Consider the following 24,608-nt stretch of genomic DNA (forward strand, 5'->3'; position numbering starts at 1 on the left):
AAAACATCAGTTTACTAAAAAAATGAGTTATTTAGAATTATTATTTTTTTATTTTAAAGGTATTAGAATAAACATATTTTATTTTTTTCTCTTGATATGAGAATTCTACAAGTAATCCAAGAATTTTTGTATTCTCGCTTTTACTTTTGTTGTTTTGAAAAAAAAAGGCTAAGTGAAACACAAGACACTGACTAAATGCTTCACAGATATCATCAGTATAGTCAGTCATCCATAAAATGCCATGATTCAATTCCGAGACTTTGATTAAGTTTTTTGACGTTTTGGAATTGAAATATATGTTTTGTAATGATATAGGCTTCTCTGCTTCGAGGACACATCCATATATGACAATTTTCTGTGCAAAATGGTCAGGGAGAGTTGAACACGGAACTGTGATAATTTGAGATTTGTAATCACATTATCAATGGCCGTGTTAGATGTACTTTACTCACATTGGTAAGTTCACAGTCCAACTGAATGAATTTAGTACGTTGTGAAATCTCTGGGTTGTAGGGTAAAGATTTCTAAGACATAAAAGTGAAAATCACTAATCATAAAAAATTATTAATGAAGAGAATTCAGGAAGGTGTCCAAATTTACTAGGAATGAATTTAAACACAGATTTGGATACATTCAATCCTATCTATTATGACGTTTTCTTTGAACTAAGAAAAAAGCTGATATCGTTTGCTTCAAAGCCAATTTCTAAATTGTAGTTCACTTGAAATTGCTTGATTTTGAATTTTGTTTTAACAAAAATTATGACACCTCCACCACTAAATCGCTCCTGATGAAAAGAGTTTTCCAATCTGTAATTGTAGATTGTAATCTGTAAATGATAGAAGTAGTAAATTTGACATAGGCAGCGACTCCTCCAATAGTGCAGACAATCCTTTAAAAAAATGTTTAGCCAGATGGCTCGATGCATTTATAATTTATGACAGGTTTTAGCCAAGTCTCAAGAATTAAGATGGTGTAGGATAAGAAGTGGATCAAATATTGAATAAAATTCATCTTTATGAATATTCAAATATTGTGCGTTAACATGTGCTGCCTTATGAAAACTGATGTAGGAAGCGAGAGAATGACAGAGAAGCACCGACAGGGTAGTCACCCTCCTGGGTGGTGGTGAGCAGATGTGAAACATTGCAGCAGGGAGCGGCCAGCGAAGCCCGCGGCATTCACAATGAGGTCAGACCATTCACACATATCAACACAAACGGAAAGCAGTATTTCATATGAATATATATGAACATTGAGATAAAATAATGAGTTTACCAGCTATTTTATTTTAAGTACTATATACACAATCGGTTTGTGACCAATAAATAATTAAAGTAATATTCTTCAAAACTATTGCTAATCAAAAATGAAATGAAGTAACTGTATAAGTAACAATTGTCTTATGAAGAATGACTTTCATTTTAGTGCTATAAAAATATAACGTTTCACGAGCTACAGTGTATATACAAATTATAGACTTGGAAATTAAATATTGAAAAGAATATTTAGATTACTAACAAAACTTATACAGGGTGACCACTCGAAACCTCTTTTCGAATTCCCGGTTTTCCCAGTTGAAATTTTCCGATTCTCTAGCGCATTTTCAAACCTGATAAAAAAAAACTATAATACTGTATTTAACTTTTACACTGAATGGAAAGGTGAAGGTTTATCGTAACCAGCTGTATAGCAGTGAAAGCCACGAAAAGCTGCGATGGTGATATTAATTCAATGAATATTTTGATCGATGATCATGTCTTATAATGGTTGGAATGTTCAAAATTCTTGGGATTCATGTAGACAGGACGTTAACATACAATTAACATGCTAGACATGTCAGTAAAAACATTAGCTCTGGTCTTTTTGCACTAATAAAATTTTTTAATGGAAAAAGAAGCAATTAGAGTAATTTAAAAATTAAATTGATGAGATTCTATAAAATATCACTTCTCTGAATTGGGAATAATGATACATTTAAAACACATTGCTTTATGCCTTATACACATCATCAATACAATACTCGTGGTAGAAATTATCTTCCCTTTCCCTCTCATACGTTACAGCTGTATACCAGGAGACCATCATCTGCAGGAATCAAGTTTTTAACTATCTTCCAAGCTCTATAAAATAGAAATGTAATTTTAATATTTTTAGGAATAAATTGATAGAGTACCTGGTAATGACACCAATATACTCATTTAATTAACTTATTGAAAAAAAGATTCCAACATTGATTTTCTTGTTATTTTTTTCCAACCAACTGCTATTTAATTTAATTTTATCCCATTTACTGCATTCTATACCCCACTGCAAGCCAAAATATGAAGAAAGCATCAGAAAGTTATCTGCTACAGAAATTACCAAAGTGCAGTTAATTCACGATCTGTAGAATAAGTAGACACCAGTATAGAACACAACCTTCCAAAGTTGCCCCCAGAATACAGCACAATTATTAACGTTCTCAATTACTGAATCTTAAATATTTTGGGTTTGCCCTTTAAGATAATACAAGAATAGAATCAGCCCATCATGACAATACAACTGAGAATTGGTTAATATGTTTAGTTGACATTTGTATGTTGTATAGTAATTAGTGTTATTACCATAGTACAACAATTAAATTATATCCATTTTACCATATTGATAAAAAGATACGGAATGTCCCATAAGTCAACAATGATAAGAGTTTCTAAAGTGCTTAGCAATAAAAATCTTAAATATTGTTCTTAAATTAACCCTTTTGGCGCCAAGGGCCTATATATAGGCTCAGCTCAGCCTGTTAAGTCATAAAACACCAAGAGCCTTTATATTTAGGCTCAAGCTAGGTTGGTGGTGAAACGCCAAGAGCCTATATATGTATAGGCTTGGACAAGTTCGGATGTTAAGCACCAAGAGCCTTTATTTAAGCTCTCAACAATTTCATGCAGTACACACCCATTTATTGACTAATACCAATAAAATTAGTACTGAATCATGCATTTTATGTAAAATGTACAATAACAAGTAGCACTGCATAGACATTCATATAAAATTCAAACAAAATAACAATACATACTAAAATATTTTATCTCACGCCATATGTGTTTTTATGGTAAAAGTCAGTTTTGTACTTTATTTACTAATAAATATATAAATTGTTAGTATTATTTTTCAACATTTTCACAGGTCTTCCTCAATTAAATATGTTACACTATAATACAGAGGTTTGGAGGTCAAAATCATTAGTTTATCATAAACTTTAGCGAAATGAGAATGAATTATATCTATGTGTGTCATCGTTCGTAAAATTGCCTTGGCGCTACCGTGACATTCCCCGCGGCGCCCGACGGGACAACCCCCACCAGTAACTCTGGCGTTATGTGATGTGACCTGCCCAATATGCTTGGTGCTAAAAGGGTTAATATTGTCAACATATTTCCAAGCAATTGAAAATACTCTTTATTTCTAAAGTGGCAAAATTCCAACAAAATGAAAATTTTTTAATAAAAAATAGCATTTTATTCTTTAACCCATTAGCCTCTCAATATTTTGCACCTAGCCCTTTTGTACAAATCCAACTAAATATTCAAAAAATGCAAGGGCTTAGCAAAACTCTCACGAAAAATTCACTGTTATTGCTATTTGGTTGACTGAACTGTTGTTTTTTAGAAAATGAAACAGACAGTGATATACTGTAACTGATAAGCATCTCAAGTATACCAAAAATTAGTGTCAAGTAAAAGCCCAGAGATAGAGCTCCCCTAAAGGTACTCAAAAAGCCTAAAACCTGTATTTGATTTTTTTTTTAGTTTTCAAGTTATTAATTTTTATATATTTTTTTTACTAAACTATTGACTGTTGTAACGTTCCTTGTAAAAGAGTAAAATTGAAATTTTCAGCTCTATGCGTTTTGAGTGAAGTTTGAGATATGATGCAATTGAGTTAGCACTGCCACATTTTTAGGGTAAATAAATGTACATGTATTTAAAAATAAGTGAGAAATAATATGAATTTTATTTTTCCTTTGCAAAATTAATGATATAGATATATCCAACAACATTAAGTTTGTATCCTTCGATATTATAAATTTATACACAAATGTTCCAATTAAAGAAACAATACATATAATTAAAGAGAATTTAATAACCTTCTTTTTCTGCTTTGTATTAAAAACAAACATCACAAATAATTTATTATTACAGATATGTTGATGATATAATTGGTCTATTCAAAGGAAATGAAAGACAAATAGATATGTTCAAAAAAAATTCTTAAACCCAATCCATCCTAATCTAAAATTTACTAATGAAATTGAAGAAAATAATGCAATAAACTAACTTGATTTCACTATAACATGTATTATAGTGTTCAACATCAACAAAAAGCACAAATTCAAAATTTGCAGAAAACCAACATACAGATTTAGTTATCCCTTCCTCTCATCAAATCACCCACATCACCAATAAATGGCTGCATTCAAATCAATGATTGATATTGAATGAAAAATGAACATTTTGATAAAGAATTAAATATTATTAAATACATTGCCCAAATTAATGGATACAAACCGAGCATGATTGATATTTCTTAAAGAACAACCACAAAAAGAAAAAGAAAATAAGAAGAAAGAGATATCAAATACATTTGATCAAACTATTTTAGTAAACATTACCACAAAATTAACAAATCATTTTATAAAGAAGGATACCAATTAGTTTTAAAAACTTCTAATAACCTCGGCCTTATTAAGAAAAATAAAAGTAATTCAACAAAACAAATTCAAAATTTAATAATAATGGAGCATACAAATTAAAATGCAACGATTGTTAAAACCACTATATTGGACAAACCGGCTGATCCTTCAAAATTAGATTTAATGAAAAAATAAAAGCAAAGACAGACATCATCAAATTCAAAATATGCTGACCATTTAAATAACACTGGCTGTACATACACAAATATCGAAAACAATCTTGAAATTTTACACACATACAAAAAGGCAACTATTGTCAAACTAAAAAATATTTTTAATTAACAAAAGTGCAAAAATTAACCCTAATGTATTATTAAATGTCAAAGATTTCGTAACAAAAAATGTATTAGATGATAGGCTTTTAAACTATATAAATTGATCACAAATAAAAATGTAAAACAAAATTTAGCCAAGGTAGTTAAAACATATGCCAATATGGTCTAATTATTTATTTACCTTAACCTACAAGTACCTGAAGATAGATTCTTCAAATCCGAAATGTACATTGTACCAATAAAAAAAAATACAAAAGTGTTCAAAGGTGTATTCTTGTTAGTTATATTAAACACTTTTTGAGGCTATATTTCTAATATTAAATACTTTATTAAGAGAAAACAATAAAGAGACCTGTGTGTAGACTTTTGGAACATCTTCTACAAATAATTTAGAAAAAAGACTATTACGCACAACACTACAACTGTACCTAAACTTAAGTGCTTAACCCTTTCAGGACCAGGACCAAATATGAGATGTTGCAAAATTTTTTCACATCTCATATCCCCTTGTGACTAGTCAAAAGTGCCAGGCTAAAATTGGCGATTTTACAGTCTCTTAGATTAAAATTTTTAATTTTTCATAAAAATTAGAGAATGACCTAAAAGTTGCACCAAATTACTCCTATAGATATATACTATCAACAAAAAATATATATATATGTAGTTTTAAGTAATTTAAAATTAAAAAAATAATGTTTTAATAGATTACATACATTTTTTTTATTATTGTTTTGCAAATAACTAAAAAAGGAAAAATAATTTTACTGTGGGAAGCTATTTTATTATATTGTACATTTAGAAAGGAACAACCATACAAAATTTTGTGTTATTTCTCTCATAAATAAATTTTTTATGACACGTTTTGTATAAATATGCATAATTATACTTCACAACAAGCGATGAAGCAACTGACTCTGTACATTGTACCAATAAAAAAAATACAAAAGTGTTCAAAGGTGTATTCTTGTTAGTTATATTAAACACTTTTTGAGGCTATATTTCTAATATTAAATACTTTATTAAGAGAAAACAATAAAGAGACCTGTGTGTAGACTTTTGGAACATCTTCTACAAATAATTTAGAAAAAAGACTATTACGCACAACACTACAACTGTACCTAAACTTAAGTGCTTAACCCTTTCAGGACCAGGACCAAATATGAGATGTTGCAAAATTTTTTCACATATCATATCCCCTTGTGACTAGTCAAAAGTGCCAGGCTAAAATTGGCGATTTTGTAGTATCTTAGATTAAAATTTATAACTTTTCATAAAAATTAGAGAATGACCTAAAAGTTGCACCAAATTACTCGTATAGATATATATACTATCAACAAAAAAATATATAGATGTAGTTTTAAGTAATTTTAAATTTTAAAAAAATAATGTTTTTTAATAGATTACATAAAATTTTTTATTTTTTTTTAATAACTAAAAAAGGAAAAATTTAGAAAGGAACAACCACACAAAATTTTGTGTTATTTCTCTCATAAATAAATTTTTTATGACACATTTTATATAAATACGCATAATTGTACTTCGCAACATTTTATAAGTGTTAAAGCAACTGACTCTTACATTGCAAAAACTTAAAATAAAAATTTACATTATGGATGTACCGGTAAACAGATGATTGTAGGATCCATAAACAGTTTCAATACAGTTAAAAAACACTATTTACCAAGAAATATTTACACAATTTTATTTGAAATTTATTTACACTTTTTCTATTTACAAATGTGCTACTTACAATTTCACTCCCGTGAGATTGCAAATTGTCAGTCATTGTAACTACTACACACAATAGCTAAGAACACAACAACTAACACTACTAATATTTACAACCACAAAATAAAATAATGAAGAAGAATCCAGCATACAATAGTACGATTACACTAAAGCATAAAGAATTAACAACAATAGATCGAGTCAGCTGATAATGTCACGTGACAATAAATTACAAAATAAAAATTAAAAAAAAAAATCAGAAAATTTAAGAGTAAATGAAAAAATCCATAAAAGGTAATTGTACTCACCACTAGTTCCGAAGGGTTGTTTATTTGTCGCTACTATATCACTAAAAGAAGTGGTGGGTTTGAACAGGAAAGCAGGACCACTATTGGTTGCTTTCTCTACTTCTGTTTTGAAGCTTCCAAACACAGAAGGTTGGGTTGTTGTAGAGGATGTTCCAAATATTGTGGCTGGAGACTGTGTTTTACTTCCTCCAAACAAGGATGTCTGGGTAGACTGGAATGTGAGGTCGCTAAGGAAAGATGTTCCTTTTGATGTTTGGTCATCTGATGGTGTGGGAGTACCAAAAACACTTGCAGAGGACTGAGTGTTACTCCTATCAAATATGGAAGTTGGTTTCATTGCGTCAAATGAACTACTGAAGAAAGGTGTTGTACTTTCTTTAGCAGTTTGATTTGTGCCTATCCCTCCAAACAGAGATGGTGTGGAATTCTGTGCATTTTCAAAAGAGGGGGCAGTAAACGACTGTGTAGATGTAATTGTTCCAAACAACAAAGGTGAATCAGCTTTAGATGTGTCTGTGCTTTTGATAGTGTTTCCAAAGATGGACATAGGCTCAATTGATGGTTTAGGTATTGACTGATCTTTGAAAAGCGAGAATCCACTGAAATTTGGAGTTTGAGGAATAGATTCTTTGTTGGCTGATTGCGAGGTAGAGCCAAATCCAGGTGACGGTGTAGGTAACGTAAATGAGAAACCTGACTGACTAGTATTGGATATAGAGAAGAAAGATGAAGAAGTTGTAGTGGTTGTGGAGACACCAAATGCAGGTGGAGCTGTTGTTGTTGTAAAAGTAAACGTGAAAGGCTGAGAAACTGTAGTAGTTATAACTGGTGAAGAGCTCACAGTTGTTGGCAAGAGTCTAAACATAAGAAAATATAAATTATGAATTAATAAATTGTTACTAATAATTGTTATGATAAAATAATAAAAATTAAAACTAAATATTTAGTAAACTCTATTTATAACACATAATTAAAAAGAAAAGAAAACTAGCAAAATATCAATTCATACTAACTTATAGACTGGCGAGTTTGTAGTTTGTTGTTTATAGTCTTCCTCATCCTGGAAAAAATTCAATTGATCATATTTAAAAAAACAACATATAACAAATAATTTATACATAGCAAAGATAATAAATTATCCAAATGGACCTATCCAAATAAATTTTTCATTATTAATGGTTACAACACTCTGATATTCTTCTACAAGGAAAACGTTTCCAGGATACAATAAAGCATAGCTGGTGATCAGAGACAATCGATCTGCTTTCAAAGGAGATGTCCCAGCTTCAGGCCTAGGATGATATGTAGCCAGCAAAGGGGACTAAGCGATAATAACAAAGTTCAGAAATCTTGAAATTCTGGAAATTTATTTGTTGATAGATTTGATATTGAAAGTCTATTCACCAATACTCTTGAAACATAATTAAATGACAACCAAAAATTAAACAACAGAACTAAATTTCCGGTCACCATAATCAAGGAACCATTATAATTATTTACTTAATACAACTATTTTAAAATATAACTATAAAGACAAGCAACAATTAAACTGCTATGGAGGAATTTAAACTCACAATCTTTCAACTAAATGCGAGTCGATAATTTTGTCAAGATATTACCGTGGGTGACATTTGTGCTATTCCTCATAGAGACAGTAAACTAAATAAATTTTTGATCTACATATATAAACCATTACACTTCTTCCTCTACTGTGGCCAAACCATGGAGGTCCGAAAGTTCTTTTTAGATGTATGAGATTTAAATGACAGACATTGATACTTAAGAAAACATTTAATCATTTCACACTCGGGTCAATGTAAATATCTAATATGAATTCTTCATAAATTAGTTCTAGTCAGGCTATTGAATTGAATAACGTAATGGCATCAATGTCTGAATATTCAATATGTTATAATATTAAAATTTTTTTTTAAGCATTCCGACCACAATTACAGGAGAAACCTGTTACTAGACCTTAGTTTTTTCAAGTGACAGCTCTTTTGTGGTTTTTGTAGTTGTAAGTTTAAAAGTCAAATAAAAACAAAACTGGATGAGGACCAAGCAGTAGTTGCTATCGATTTAATTTTAAAAAAACTAATAGTTATTAATATATTCTGATAGTGAATTTAACAGCTTATTTTGAAAGTAAGTACTCTGCCAGTATAGATGAAATTCTAATCACAGTTATTAAAGATTCTATAAACTTTATCAAGAAACCATTAACACATTTTGGTTAATTCTTCTCTTATACCCGGTTCTTTTAGGTACCCCTCGTTTACATTTGATGTATACATTTAAAGTATCACAATGTATATTTTTTGAATGAACATAAATCTCTCTCCCTCTTCCCCTCCCTCACCCCCTCTCAATTAGACAGTAATAGTCCACACTTACCTCAGTGTCAGATTGACAACCAACACAGCCTGGGCAGGGGGTAGCAGTGAGATAGCTGTAGAAGTTTGGTGGTAAATGAAGTTTGAGAGCTGCCTCCCGCAGTTCATCTGATACTTTTGCCTCATACACTATCTCCACCTCTAAACACAATAAACATTCCAGATCTTACCACAACTCTCATTGCTACAAATATTATAAATAAATAATAATTATAAATATTACATTGTTTATATGTATTAATTATTCATTAGATTTGAAAGTAAGCAGTCTTTCACCAACAACCTAATATATAACATGCTATACATGTTTGTTAAGTGAACTAACAAAAGTTCTGTGGCTAAAATGATGTTTCATTAGATCAGTTACTTGATAAAACAAAGAAACATAGGAGTAGAACATTTACTGGCAGATACAAGTTTTTGTTTGTGGTTTTATCTAGTTTTGGTGTTGGATTTCATGTGATGGTGAATTCTTGATTACATAATTTGTTATGTAATAACAGAAGGATTTGGATGGTATTACTTTTAATGATTAGTAAATTTATCTCTTACATTTATTTTTCAGAAAACTGTAGCCTCTTTTAAGATAGAGGAATCTCTATCACTGTCTAATAGTTTCAATGTTCTACTAATAAGAGACTAATGTTATGCACAATAATAATTGACAAACATAAAGATTGTGTTATATTTAGATTGTTGAATTGAAAAGTCTTTACAGGCCAAGCCAACCAATGTTACCACTGACAATACACTCTGTATGTTCATAGTTCTATGCAGATTATTTTGGATCTGTGTGTGGCCATAATGATTATTACCAAGAAATTCAGTTGTGAGTGTAGTTTATTATCATAATGTTGCTATGAAGTACAAAATGTGATACAAAGTTCTCCTTGAAAATCCACGAAGAATTTTAACGCCTCCATTCGCAAAATTATAAATATGTCTACACCTGCAGAACTCGTCCATACACGATCCAAGAAACTTTGCTTAACACATGACACAGTGTCAGGTCTAATGCCGCTACACATAGCAGAAGGTAAAATAGAACTAAACTAAATATTCGCAACTCTGTGTTGGTGATAGTACAATTTCTACTAATATTATTTATTTTTCATACTACTCAAATTACAGATAATATTATATAAAGCTCGACATGTTAGTGTGTTCAAAAACATTTAGTCTAAATTAAAATATAATTACCATTGAAAATATGTTAAACAACAAAAAACATAAATTCTGATACTAACATTTAATATAGAATTAATAATAAAAGAATGAAATTCTCAGTATTAGATGATATTATTGTTAAGATTGTATTTGTTAATGTAAAATATCTTTCACCATAAAAACATCTTTTATTCAAATTTATTACATTTTCATAAAAAGTCCTCCCAAATCAACAGTAATTAGCAATGATTTTCGTAACACCAAATTTAAGGTTGGAAAATACAAATACATAACATACTTTTCATTATGTGTTTGTATCCACTGCTGATGATAAGAAAGATAATAATAATCCTTGTTAAGCGTGTTTGATAAACTATGGACATGTTGTTTCTAGGTAAGAATATTTTCTATCTAAGTGAACCTTAAGAAACGTTACAGTATGTTTGTATCAGAAGAAGAAATCTTTATTTAACACCAATAAGACATGATATCATCTCAAATTTATTGAGATATTATAACCATTCAAAATACATAAATTTATACATTGATCATACACGAGGGGCGGTAATTTGAATGGTTACAAGTTACTACATATTTTTTACTTTACGATTTATAGTTAAAAATTGCAATAAAAGTTATTAGAAACGTTGTTGGGTGAATACAAAAGATCAGAATCTCCTCTTTTCAGTGATAAATAATTCATTAGGTTTATCATATTTTAAACACCAAATCTTGAATGAATCATGTTCACAACACCACCTGATACAGTCAGTTGATTGCCATTTCCGTGGTGTATTTCAATCAATTCGTTTTGTTGGTTTCCACTTTTAGGGTTGTTACAATCAAGGTGATTTGCAGTTACTTTGAAAATGTAAAGGGTGTACCATTTGTACATAAATTTAATAAATACAAATATTTTTTTATAATTATAATTATTTTTATACTTAATTCGAGTACGAAAAACACATAATCATTTTAGGTTTCTTAGGTTAAAATTATATCAATTAAAGAAATCTCAAAACAAAATTCATACACACACCATGACACTAAGGTCTAGGACCAAAACATAGGGCCGGAAGTGGCTTGCCTTTACCCATTCCTCCTCCTGAACATCGCCTTCCCGTCCCATTGTTTCAGATAACAAGAATGAGCCGACATCGATTTTTGTGTTAGTATCCCACTTTCATCCGTGCTAGTGTGATATGTGATTGTACTCGTGAATTGTGCTCAGGGACTTGCATTGGCTGAAGTAACAATGCAAGGACTAGACTAGACTCCAAGCAGCTTTTGAATCCATTTCTTTCCCTTCTTTTATTCTTTCTGTCCTTTATTTTTATATGTACTAATATATTTCTAGTTTTATAAGTGTGTATGGCTTTTCTAACAGTATAATTTTTCAGATTTGCTTTCACATCCAGTAAACAATAATATATACACAAACAGGGCAATGTCATGATATTTAAGTCCCTAAAATCTTGCAGGCAAGATTCCCTTTCATTAATTTTTTTTTTTAACTCTTATTGCTTTATTTTGCCAAACAAACACTCTTATTTGAATGACAACTATGTCCCCATAAAGTAATTTCATAGACTAAGTGGGAGTGGAAAATAGCATAGTAAGAGGTTATTACCATTTCTTCAGTGATGCAGAATTTCAATTTACGCAGTAGAAACATTACTCTCGCCAATTTAATACAAAGACTTTCTATATGGCTTTCCCAGCTTAGTCTACTGTCTAAAAAGATTCCTAATAGTTTAACATGTTGAGTGCTGCATGCCAAATCGTAAAACAGTGATAAGGGCCTAAAATTGTTTTTACATACAATTCTTACATTAACATACATGGACCTCAGAAATGTTGATAGAAGTCAGATGAGAAGATTCTATGGTGCTGATAATGACGTCACATTCAGCGTCGGGTAAACCCGTCACCAGGCCCACAGATGAGACACACACAATTTTAATAGTTCTAAGGCAAACAAAATGAAGTACACAGATTTTCTTATTGAAGTTAATTCTTTAACACTTTTAAAATTTATTTTACAGGTTCTGGGAACAAAATTAGTCAATTATAAAAACGTCGGGTATACCCGTCATCAAGCCACTGAACTTAGTTTATAAGCTAAACACAAAAACTAACACCAAGAACAAACATTTTTAAGTTAACACTGTAGGATATTTATTGTTAATGTTTATTTCCATCACATGTGTCGTTTAGAGCTATTTACATCCCCACCTATCCCCATAAAAAGGTCAGAATTTTAGTCCTTGTGGTACTTGTCAAACCACCGCACTACACACAATGCTGGCTCTTCAGGACACTGCGAACAGAAATACATGCTTTCTTTTCTTTTCCCTTCTCTGCTGCACACTCTGCACCTTCTTCCTCTGGATTTTCCACCAGGAGTTTGAGAAATTTTCGAAATGACATGTTCAGTCAGTCGCTGTCTTTTTGCTGGGACATTAGGTATGTCGTCTTTTGGTGGAAGAAGTTGCTCAATGACACTCAACCTAAAGTCATATAAGGGAATTTTCACTTCAGGATTTGCAAAGCAATAAAGGCGATAGGCATTGGTGACAAACATCTGCAATACATGGACAAAAACCTTTTTATACCAGCGCAGGGACTTGTGATCACACGGGTAGTAAGATAAAAGTTTGTCATTGCGATCAACACCCTTCATTTTGGCATTGTAGTGTATTATCGGAATGGGTTTTTGTTTCATTTGTCCACGCCTGTTACTTGCCTCACCCATGTCGTTTTCAAACTCTGTTGATATATAATTGACAACTCTTTTATCTTTTCACTTGCCTACCATAACCCCCTCCACATAATGTTCTGCTTTTTCTCCCTTCTTGAGTGTAATAGTTTTCAAGTCTGGTGGTGCTTTTTTCTGTCTTTTCTGAGAGTTCCAGTGCAATAAGTATCTTTTTGCAGAAGTTCCCAAGCAAGTGTAGGACTGTTATAATAATTATCCATATTATAATGAATGCCCCTTGTTCAATTTTCCAGTTACCAAATATTTTACTACTTTTGAGGTATGACCTTTCCCTGACAGGATTCCCTCACTCCCACTGTAAACTGTAAAATTAGTAACAAGGCCATCAGGTTCAGTCAAAGCATAAATTTTTATCCCATACTTATGCTTTTTGTTTTTTATGTACTGCCTAAAGCTAAGCCTGCCCCTCCACAATATCATTCCTTCATCTAGAGAGAGATCTTTGCCAGGAGAGTAAACCTGCGACATTTTATTATTAAATGAGTCAATAAGCAGGTTTACTTTAGACAGCTTGTCAGTGGTTTCCAGAGTATTATTATTGAAATGCAAACACATCAAAATCAAAAGAAATCTGTCTTGACTCATTGAGTTCCTGAAGACCTTGAAATCAAAAAGATAATTAGTCTTTCAGTAATCTTTAATTCTGTTCAGTCTGACAGTACCCATGTGCAACAAGATTCCAATAAAAGTTTTAAATTCATTTACTGTCAGGTCTTTCCAATCATTTATGCGTGACTGAGGTTCCAAGTTGGGGCCAAAAAATAGTTCCCTGGCATATAAGTTGGTAAATTGTATTATATTTTCAATTAGTATGATGTCAAACCAAAGCCAATCAACTGGCCTATTTTGTGTTGGTTTTGGCCAAAGAAGTTTGTTTTCCCCTGTAAAAGGGATATTACGAAGACCAGATGTAGTAGGACTCCATGTTGGATCAAACGTACCTTCTTCACCTGAGTCGGTGTCGTATTCTTCTGCGCTGTCTTCGCTGCTTGAAAGTTCATTTTCACGGTCTTCTGAATTGTTACCAGAAGTTTCCGCCATATTCATGAACAAAGTACTCAAAATAATAAACAAACTCATCACTAAACACAGCACAATACAATGTAAACAATAAAGTATAGGTAATAAACTGATATCACAATGGAAGCCTAGACTGGCGCGCACAAAGAACAAAGGAGTAATATCTGAGGGCCTGACAGTGAAAACAACCTCCTCACTCAAGAGCCGAGCTCAGACTGAGCCAGTAACTGTGGAGGGGACAAGCGTCGGGTAAACCCGCCAGGCTGCGGCAGTAGACACGCGTGACGGGTATACCCGACGCGCCGCACCGAATGTGTTAACAGGTTTAAAACATTTGTAAATAACATTGTCCATTGAAAAAATTATATTTTCTGTTTTGCTATTGTTTACAACAAGCCTGTTAGTCTGAAACCACTCAGTTCCTAACTTCATTGCATTTTCTTGTTGTTTTATTAAACCATTAAGTGTACTATGGTGATTTAGAAGAGTAGTATCATCAGCAAACAAAACTGACATACACGGTAAATTGAAAGCAAAATCATTAACTTCAACGATAAATATAAAAGGACGTAAAACTAATTAGAACCCTGAACAACCATTTGTTTTCTATTTTTCAAATAAGATACCAACAAATTTAACTCACTACCCTCGCACGCCATAGCAATAAAGTTTATTTATAAGTAACTCATGAGGTATGCTATTGAAGGCTTTAGATAAATCAGTTAAGGTTGCAGATAATGTTTTATATTCAAATTTATGAATAACATTACCAACTAGAGTTTCAACACCTTTTGCAGAATTCAGTCCTGATAAAAATCCAAACTGTACTTTACATAAGAGACCATTTAGGTTTGAAAATGGTTTGTAATTGGTCTTTGATACAATATTCAAATATTTTGCTAAAAATAGGTATTAAAGATATGGGCTGATAACTGGAAGGGTTTGTTTTATCACCCTTCTTATAGATAGGAACCACTTTTGCTATTTTTAAACATTGAGGAAATGTGCTCTCAATTAACATTTGATTAAGTAGATATTAGTGGTTCAGCTATGACAGTGATAATCTGTTTGGTAATCTTATTCGAAAAACCATAGTAATCTTCAGTAACAGATAGATTTAATTCAGAAGTACACTTTAGTACATCTTCGACAACAATTATTTTCCAATATAACATATTTTTTGGAGTACAACTACTTACATTATTATTTACTAAGTTAAGAGCTACAGTAAAAACAGCAGGTACTTGTGTTTTAGTCATATCAAGCGCTACATTTATAAAATATTAATTCAAAACATTAGAATCAATAGGAGACTCATATGATTGTAATTCTGACTTTTTTCAGTTCTGATAATATTCCATGTGGCTTTACATTTATTTTTAGACATCTTAATGTAATCTTCATTTGCCAATAGCATATCCATAAGCGACAGATCTGCAACCAGCATACCCATAAGCGACAGACCTATCAGTATTGGACCTTCTTGGGAAGGTAGTTCTTTGACCGGCAGATTTTCAGGAAATGGTTTATCACTGAGCGGTAGACCTGTGAGGCACAGTGAACCTGAAGTTAGTATTTATGGATATATTTAGAACAGAGAAAATGTAAAAGTGGAATATACGGCAAGTTTATATTTTTTCGATTGTGTTGAAAATAACAAAGTGAATGTTGATTTCATTGATCCCTCTCCTCATGATATTTTCTTACACTTCATTGCACAAACTATGGGAATAAATGGCTGCGGAAACAAACACGGATGCCATGCAGATCTTGTCTGCTGGTAAGTCTAGGGTTACATCTAGGTGTAAGGAGAGGATATACCCTCTTGCTAACGAGATAAGAAATGTATAGCAATAGTGATTTTTATGAGTTTTGTTAATTGCCCAGAAGTAAGTCTATACTAGTACAAAAATAATTTGTACAAAAATTAATTAATCAAATCGGTAATTACCAATTTTTATTGCTTACAACATTTTGGCTCTTAGTTGATAATCAGAAAAATCAAGGAGAAAGGACCTTCTTGTTAAAATTAGAGACATTGTAGATGATCAAAATACTGCTTTTATGGGAGCTATGATTGCAGGTAAAGAACTAGTTATTGGTGAGACAGTGATCCATGGTATGGAAGACTTGTTTTTAAACAGTACATAAAAAGGAAGTCCCACAAGTTACACAAGGAAGGTACACAAATATGGTGTAAAACTGACTAAATTGTGTACCCCTAGTGGATATACTTTGTGTGTTTCCTTACATATTGGAAAAACAAAACTCCAGTTAATTTTAATGGTCACACATATGATGTGATCTTGGAGCTTATAGCTCCACTCAATGATGAAAATGTTCACTTTGTCGGATTTCTTAATGAAGGTAGAATACTCTACATAGACAACTTTTATACAGGTGTCCCAATAGCAGAAAAACTGTTACGACTGCAAAACCTGTATTTGTGGAACAGTCAACATGAAAAAGGAAGGGCTACTAAATAAAACCTGAAACAATCCAAACTGAAGAAGGACCAATGTATTGGTTTTAAGTGTCAACATGAAACGTATGTTTTAAAATGGACAGATAAAAGAAATGTCACCATCACCTCAACTCCTCTTGACCATAACAGAACCCTCACTGGAAAGAAAACTAAAAACAAATCAAATTACCTTCAAGCCAAAGTTTGTATTAGATTATATTGGTCCTAAAAAAGGATAAATTATAGTTATTAGATGGCAGCATAGTATACACCTCAATAAGAGTTTGAAATTGTTGAACGTTTGTCAAGCACTCTGCTGTAAACAGAACCCCAGGATTTAGGTGAGTGCTCTGATTGTGCAATCTGCAACAGCAGTTGCCCTCAGCGCTTTCATATAATGATGTAGATTCCACAGAGAAGGCTGCTTTGGTGGATCATGCTTAGGGGAGTGGTGTGGAATTAATGAATTGGCTGTAATGCTAACTTGCATAGTGCGGAGTGGGGTAGTAGCAACACAAACAGCAGAGGTGAATCACTTCTGGAGTATATAATGTACCATAATCTAGTGATAGCAAATGTGTGTGATGTTTCGCATTCAGATGCATAGGGAGGTGATAGACGTGACCATTATAATGGGGGGTTTGGTTAATCGGTAACATGGTTGGCATGTGTCTGACTAGCCTTCCCTCTTATCATTCTCACATCTACCTTCAAATAGGAACTAAAAACGTTCAGTATAGAAACCCAAGAAACACAGACGGGGTGACATACAAGGAAAACCTAAGGGTACAACTGGAATCTGATGGTAGCAACCAGAAACGGACTCACAATAAAGAGTAGCTGGACAATTTGACTTCTGCAATTGTGGATGCGTTTGATCTCAGTGGCATGCTCAACACAACCATCACAGAACTGACCAAAGCTGGTCTGAACATGGTGGGAAACTAGTGTGTTGAGATGTTCCTTAATATCAACTACACCAAGGCTGCCTTGGTTGCCTTTAAAAGAAGGCATTAGTTAGAGGGTATTGGTCTTTCTTACTGAGAGGCTCTTCCCTCAAGTTACAGTCTGAGGTCAAGTACCTGGGCATCATCCTTGATAGGGTCCTGAACCAGAGACTCATATCTGAAAAGAGTTGTCGACAGAGGGAAATGATCTTTAATGCAATGCAGGTGTTATAGTTTCTCTTGGCAGAATCAACAATGCGACTGTTTGTTGGGTTCCTGGTCATGAGGTGGTATCTATGAATGAAAGAGCTGATAGTCTGGCCAACTTGGGCTCAGCGTGTAGGCCTGGCCAACATGACAGAACCTCAACCATTTGGTTGTATTTCTAAGTGATAATACTTTGGGGCTGTCTCGAAATAATAAGAGAAGGTGTAGGCTGCATCCGGGTCTGAGAATTAGCAGAGTGGTCCTACAGTCACCTTTCCCCGGGTGGTGTCTGACCTTCTCTCCTTAGATAGATCATTGCCTTCTCTGTGCCTTTCTGTATAAGGGTGGTGAATTTCCCCAGGAGGACTTGATCAGTTGTTTTGTAGAGGATGTAGCAGTTTGTAGAACTGCTGACCTTTGTAGACTGGTTGACCTTATGGTCTACTTCCGTGGTACACAAAAGGCCCTTGAGGTTTAAGTGCATGGCAATAGGCCACCTCTTAGAAAAAGAAGAATAGTTCAGGAACAAGACTCTAGAGCACTATGTTGGTACTAGTTGATATTCTGCAATGCACAGAAATTCTTTTACCCAGCAAGATCTATAGATCTTGAACGCACCAAAATAAAGATTACGATCATTTGCTACTGCAGCAAAGGTGTTAAGAAACACGTAATTTTCTTGCATAATAAATTAATAACGTAGGACTAAAAACCTGCACAATCAGCAATGTTTCCTTAAATCTCAATATATCACAAAAATGTTTATTTGCTTTCTTTAATAATTTTTGTTTGAATTTGTTTCGTTTTTAATGGATTTATAAACTACCAATATACGGGGCATTAAGGATAATGCAATGAAATGATGAAAAAGTGAATGATATAAAAACTAAACAAATGAAATTTTATATATATTTTAATGTCTTAGCAATTAATTGATAAGCATAGCACTATAACTTCATAGATCATTACTTTATATATGGAGAATAATAATGTGCAGTTTGTAATAATTTCATAACAATTTAACATAATTGTTGTAATAAATAACATATATGTGTGATTATTTAACTTCCATTTAGCTTCTCCACAGATATCATATCTCATTAATATTGAGTTATGAAATAAAATTGTTTATAGATTTTGAAAATTGCTACAAATTTTTGAGCTACCAACTTGTTGTCTCGGTTTTAAGACTAATTTCAAATTTTTCATACATATCATTGCAAGAATGAAAAACACAATTTAATATAATTAGTTTATTTACAATAATCATCAAAAAGAAATGTCACCTAAACAATCAGTCTTAAAAAAAACCAATACAACAACTTGCTTTTCACTCATTTTAGTTCAAAACAAATACTTCTTATTTCTTTCTTACCTAAGTTTAATTTTTAAATGTTAGACTAAAACCATACATTACATACAACAGCATTCTTTCTAATTCTATATATATATATATATATATATATATATATATATATATGTGCATTAATGGTTTTGAAAAATCGAAATATGGCATAAACACGTTTTAACGATTGGTAATTTGGTACTATAGATCAGCCGATAATAAATGACATGACAATTCTCAGTAGACTCAAATGTCAACTGATTCTCGAATCCAAATTTTTTTAAGATTTGGTGGATTGCAGATTTACCATTGACCCATCACTAATGTGACATCATCATCTCCATTAACTATAGATGCAGTGAATCTCAGGAGATTTGATTTTAAAATCTGTTTAATTGTTTCTTGAATCCAAATCCTCTTTTGGGATTTAAGATTCGGCTTCACTGCTACACCGCTCTATAGCTTCTTTCGTACTTGTAAGTATTACTACATAATGGAAATTCCTCTGATCAAATAATACCAGCATGGCGTAACAAGACAAAAATTCCTTTAGTACTAAAATTTATGAAAGTATCATCTGTCAACAAACTTATCCCTGATACACTATGAATCTCAGATATTTACAACCGAGTTTGAGTTTACTTCATTGCTCCTGGCAAAATCACACTTCAAGATAATCTTATTGTAAGATTTCTAACAGGTAGGATACCAGGAGGAAAATAGAAACTAAAACAATACACTTCACCATGGTGAGTTAAAGAAAGATACAAATTTTTTACTCAATATTTTCGGCTCGACATATCATTAACAAGAATAACTTTCTCTCTCGACTTGATTTGATGTTACTGTAAACAAGTCGTAATCTTTGAAGGTAAGCCTCTAACTGATACAAATGCTTATAAGACCCAAAATAATTGACAGAATCTTTCAATGTACTTGACAAAAACGATACTAGAACACAATTGCAGAATGGGTGAACCATAGGTAACTTAGATGTTTTTTTATGAAAAATAGTAGTGCAGGAAGTTTCATTATCAAAACTACCTTTTAAAATATGGTCAACGTCATTTAACGAGCATGTAAGTCTATCAATAGTAGCAGGAGATATAAGCACAAAGTTAGTGAACAAAGAATCATGAGTGCAAAACTTGGATAAGCACGCATCTTCGGTTAGCAAGTGAGAGTTGGCGACAGTGTTAATGCTAAAGTTTGCAAAGTTAGCAAAGAAGTGCAAGAGATGAGTGCAGGTCATACCATTATTTGCTGTTGCTACTCCTGAATCTAAAGATGTTGAGCTTGGGTTCAAACTGTCAGCTGCTTCCAGCTCTCCCTGAAAATAATATTCATATTTGATTATTTTCCCCAAAACACAATCTTTGCATTTTTATCTGTAGTGTCATTGACCATAACATTTTTAGTAATATGTAATAAAGGATGATTAATACAAGTCTATGTAACCTATGAGATGAGTGATTTTTCAGTTCTAACTAACTTATAGTTTTAGAAATTGTTAAAAAAACAATTTGAACAATAAAGTAACAATAAAACCAGTTAAAACTTCAGGTTATAATTAAAAATGGTAAGGGATTTATTAATTTAATTTAATACTGCAAATACAATCAGTTGTATTTTTATTGTAAAAGGCCAAATAATTCTTTTAACTGGTTTATTTGTAGCTGTTTCAGACGTAGAGCCTAGCACGAGTACAGTGTAAACAAATATAAGAGCCACTAGATTGGTTTTGAGATACAGTACTATTTTAATGTTTATGGCTATTTGTGAAATGATTTTGTAAAATTTTAAAAGTAGTTTAAGTAAGATGCACATTGTCTTTTGGGGATATTGCTCATATATATGCTAATTGTTTCTTGATTTCATGAGATTAAATATAGCAAGTTTTCGCTCTCATATTAAAGAACACAGTGAAAGACCACTTCCTAATTATCCATCATTAAAACTAAACTAAATAAGACAGGTATATACAGGATGTCCCACGAGTAACCCGACATCAATTTTAGTTGGTGAGTGTTTATGCTTTCTTACATGTAGAACGTATATTTTTAAGTATAATTCCCAATTGTTTGTTATTTATTGGTCTTCTCATCATTAAAAGCCGTCTTCTAGCTAATTATAAAAAAATTTAAATTATCAATTATTTCATAACTATTAAAGATAGTTTCATTCCAAGGCTAAGACGTGTTGTAAGTATTCTTTTAAATTTGTTTTTGATTGGCGTTCACTGGCAATATTTATTGTATTACAGTATTAATTACTTAAAAGGTGGCTATGTACAGCAATGATGAGTACGTTTTTTATGAGGTCACCTAAAGTCTATAGTAGTAATAATAATAATAATTCTTTAATGTTGTAAACAATTTTAAAAATTGTATGGCAAAAGTAATTTTTTTTAAATACAGGGTGACCACTGGGAACCGGACGTTTTTTAAATAAACATAAACCACTTATTTTATTACATAGAAATGTTTGTACTTACATGCCATTTAAGAACAATGTTACTTATGGAATATAACATCAAATAGATGGTGTCCATTTTCTTGAATACAGGTTTCTAACCTTTTAAGAAAATCCGCATGTACACGTTCGAGAAGCTCTTGATCAATTGCTGCCACTTCGGTCTTGATTGCATCCTTTAGCTCTGCCAAGGTGCGAGGTTTGTTGTTGTAGACTCGTGATTTGAGGTACCCCCACAAAACAAAGTCACAAGTCGTCAAGTCTGGTGACCTTGGGGGCCACTGGATGTCGCCGAAACGGGAAATGAGCCTTCCTGGAAACATTCGACGGGACACAGCCATTGACAAGCGAGCAGTATGCGGTGTGGCAACCATCTTGTTGAAAATAAATGTGTTCATTTCTGACTAGACCTCGTCTTCTCTGTTGTGGACGTAAGAAAGCGTTCAGCATGTGAGTGTAACGTTCGGAGTTGACTGTTACTGAGGCTCCATTTTCACCTTCAAAAAAATATGGATCAATAATTCCAAAAGTGGCAACCGCACACCACACAGTTACACGTTCTGAATGGAGAGGTTTTTGGTGAATTATGCGAGGATTCTCGGTTGCCCAGTAACGTAGATTTTGCTTGTTAACTTCTCCATTTAAATTAAAATGTGCCTCATCACTCATAATGATTATTGTGCTGTCATTATCTTCGAGCAACACTTGCATGTGAACGTCGAAGTCCTCTTGCTGAGTGTAATCTCTTTCCTTTAGCTTCTGAACAACACACATTTTATAGGGATGAAATTTTAAATCACTTTGCAAAATTTCTGATTCCCGCTTTAACCTTAGTTCACTTGCATGTCTTCTTGCTGAACGACTTGGGCTCCGAATGAGGGCTAGTCTCACCCTCTCGACGTTTTCTGGCGTCCTTACGGTCTTCCTTGGGCCAGATTTTTTCTTTAAAATAACTCCTGTCGTTCTCAGATTTTGAACCCACCTGAGAATAGTATTGTGGGTAGGAACCGTACCATGGCGTCCAAGGTTGAAATGAGTGCGAAAAAGCTGTTGTAACAGACTCGCCATTTTGCACATACGCGTCGTATGCAAACATGCGATGCTCCACTGTCCACTGCTCCATGGCTACTGAAATGGCATTGTATAGCGAGGTCATTCACCACACTCTCCCCCCTCTCCCATCTTGGCTGAGCGTGTACTAGCAATTCCAAAAACGTCCGGTTCCCGGCAGTCACCCTGTATTATTTTTACAAGTAATGCTACCTTAGTTAATCGTACGTACACTCAATTACAAACAGAGGTATACGAAACAGAGATTCCTGATGTACTGATGTACAAGAATTGCTCCATCTGCAAGGAGGATGTAACAGCATCAGGACTACTTCTGAGATCTTTGAAAGGCCAAGAAATTCCTTAAACAGCCGAACTAAAGCATGCAATGTTGAAAGAGGGAGGCATTACTAGCAGCATTTCTAACTTTAAATCTTAATGTAAATTCTATGTAAAAATAAAACTTCTTATCTGTATATATGTTTCATTTTATTTAAAAACAACTGTTGTAATGCAAAGACCGATAAATAACAAACAATTCGGAGTTGTACTTAAGAATATATGTTCCACATGTAAGAGAGCATTAACACTCACCAACTAAAATTGAAGTGATTACTTTATTTCTCAACCGGTTCTAACAAATGTGGTATTGTTAGTTTTGTCATTACATTTGCAATAAATAGTTATTCTTGTAATTTTTACGTGGGATTGAGAGTTTTTGGGATGAGCGCATAAAGTGTAGATTTCATTCAGTAGCCTCAACTACAATCGCTTACTTACCTGAGATACAGTCCTGATTTTGACATATTTTTCTTTTTCCAAAGTGACAAATCAACTACTTTTGAATTGAGTTTTAATGCCTACAAATACTCTTCCAGCTTTTGAAGAAGACCAATGAATGCTGAAAGAAATACAGTGGCACCAATGCTTCAAAGATTGGTTCAGGAGGATGAATTGTGTGAAATATCAAGGATAGAGTATTATTTTTATGAAACAGTAAAAATAATGTTATCTGGTTTTAACTTTGTGTATCTCAAAACTTGCATATTAACCCTAATGAGGAAAGTACAAATCTAAAATTTCAGTACAAACCAACTTCAGAATCAGGAATCTCATATGCTTTTTGCCTTACTATAATACAGTGTAAGTGGAAGATAATATCATGTACACTTAACCTATCTGCTAAATTTATATAGTGAAAGTTTGATTAGAGTTTTGAATTGTTGATTTAAATACTGAGAACAATGGACAATTGAACAGATAATGACACAGGTGAATGTACAACTGGAATTATTAATTAAATCTCACTAAACTAAAATGTATTACCCAGAATACATTGAATATTATATTTTTAATATTTATTTAAGTCCATAGACATTTATATATTTTTCCCACTATTTCTAGCACTTATATCCTATCAAATTTTAAACATGGATCTTATAACAAACTAGACATACTTGTGCAGAATCTACAGCGGCCTTGAATTCAGATGCTATTTCCGCCGTTTTCAAACGCAAACAAAACTGTTCATTTGTCAGTTGTCCTTCTGAAAAGTCTTGAGCAGACCAAAGCCAAGATTTGTCATCCTTAGCAGTGAAGGCCAGCCCGGCAGTGAGAAAATGATTCAGACAAATCTTGAGTATTGGTTCTCTTCGCATTAAGAATCTGAAATTGTCACAAAATACCATTACTATACGGCTTGTTTAACTGCAGCAATT

The 24,608-nt window shown here is 32.6% G+C and overlaps 1 protein-coding gene across 2 annotated transcripts in view; it reads right to left on the reverse strand.

Annotated features, from left to right (window-relative positions):
• LOC124359881 (E3 SUMO-protein ligase RanBP2) overlaps positions 1–24,608 on the reverse strand; it is a 141,968-nt gene that overhangs the window by 22,788 nt on the left and 94,572 nt on the right. For both annotated transcript variants that reach the window (XM_046812995.1, XM_046812994.1), the window contains 5 exons: positions 24,348–24,555; positions 20,623–20,698; positions 9,441–9,580; positions 8,060–8,106; positions 7,047–7,903 (listed from right to left, as the gene is read on the reverse strand). In XM_046812995.1, the coding sequence (XP_046668951.1) occupies positions 7,047–7,903; positions 8,060–8,106; positions 9,441–9,580; positions 20,623–20,698; positions 24,348–24,555 (1,328 nt within the window). The remainder of the gene's footprint in view (positions 1–7,046; positions 7,904–8,059; positions 8,107–9,440; positions 9,581–20,622; positions 20,699–24,347; positions 24,556–24,608) is intronic.

Source organism: Homalodisca vitripennis, chromosome 4, assembly GCF_021130785.1.
Source record: "Homalodisca vitripennis isolate AUS2020 chromosome 4, UT_GWSS_2.1, whole genome shotgun sequence".
Lineage (NCBI taxonomy): Eukaryota > Metazoa > Arthropoda > Insecta > Hemiptera > Cicadellidae > Homalodisca > Homalodisca vitripennis.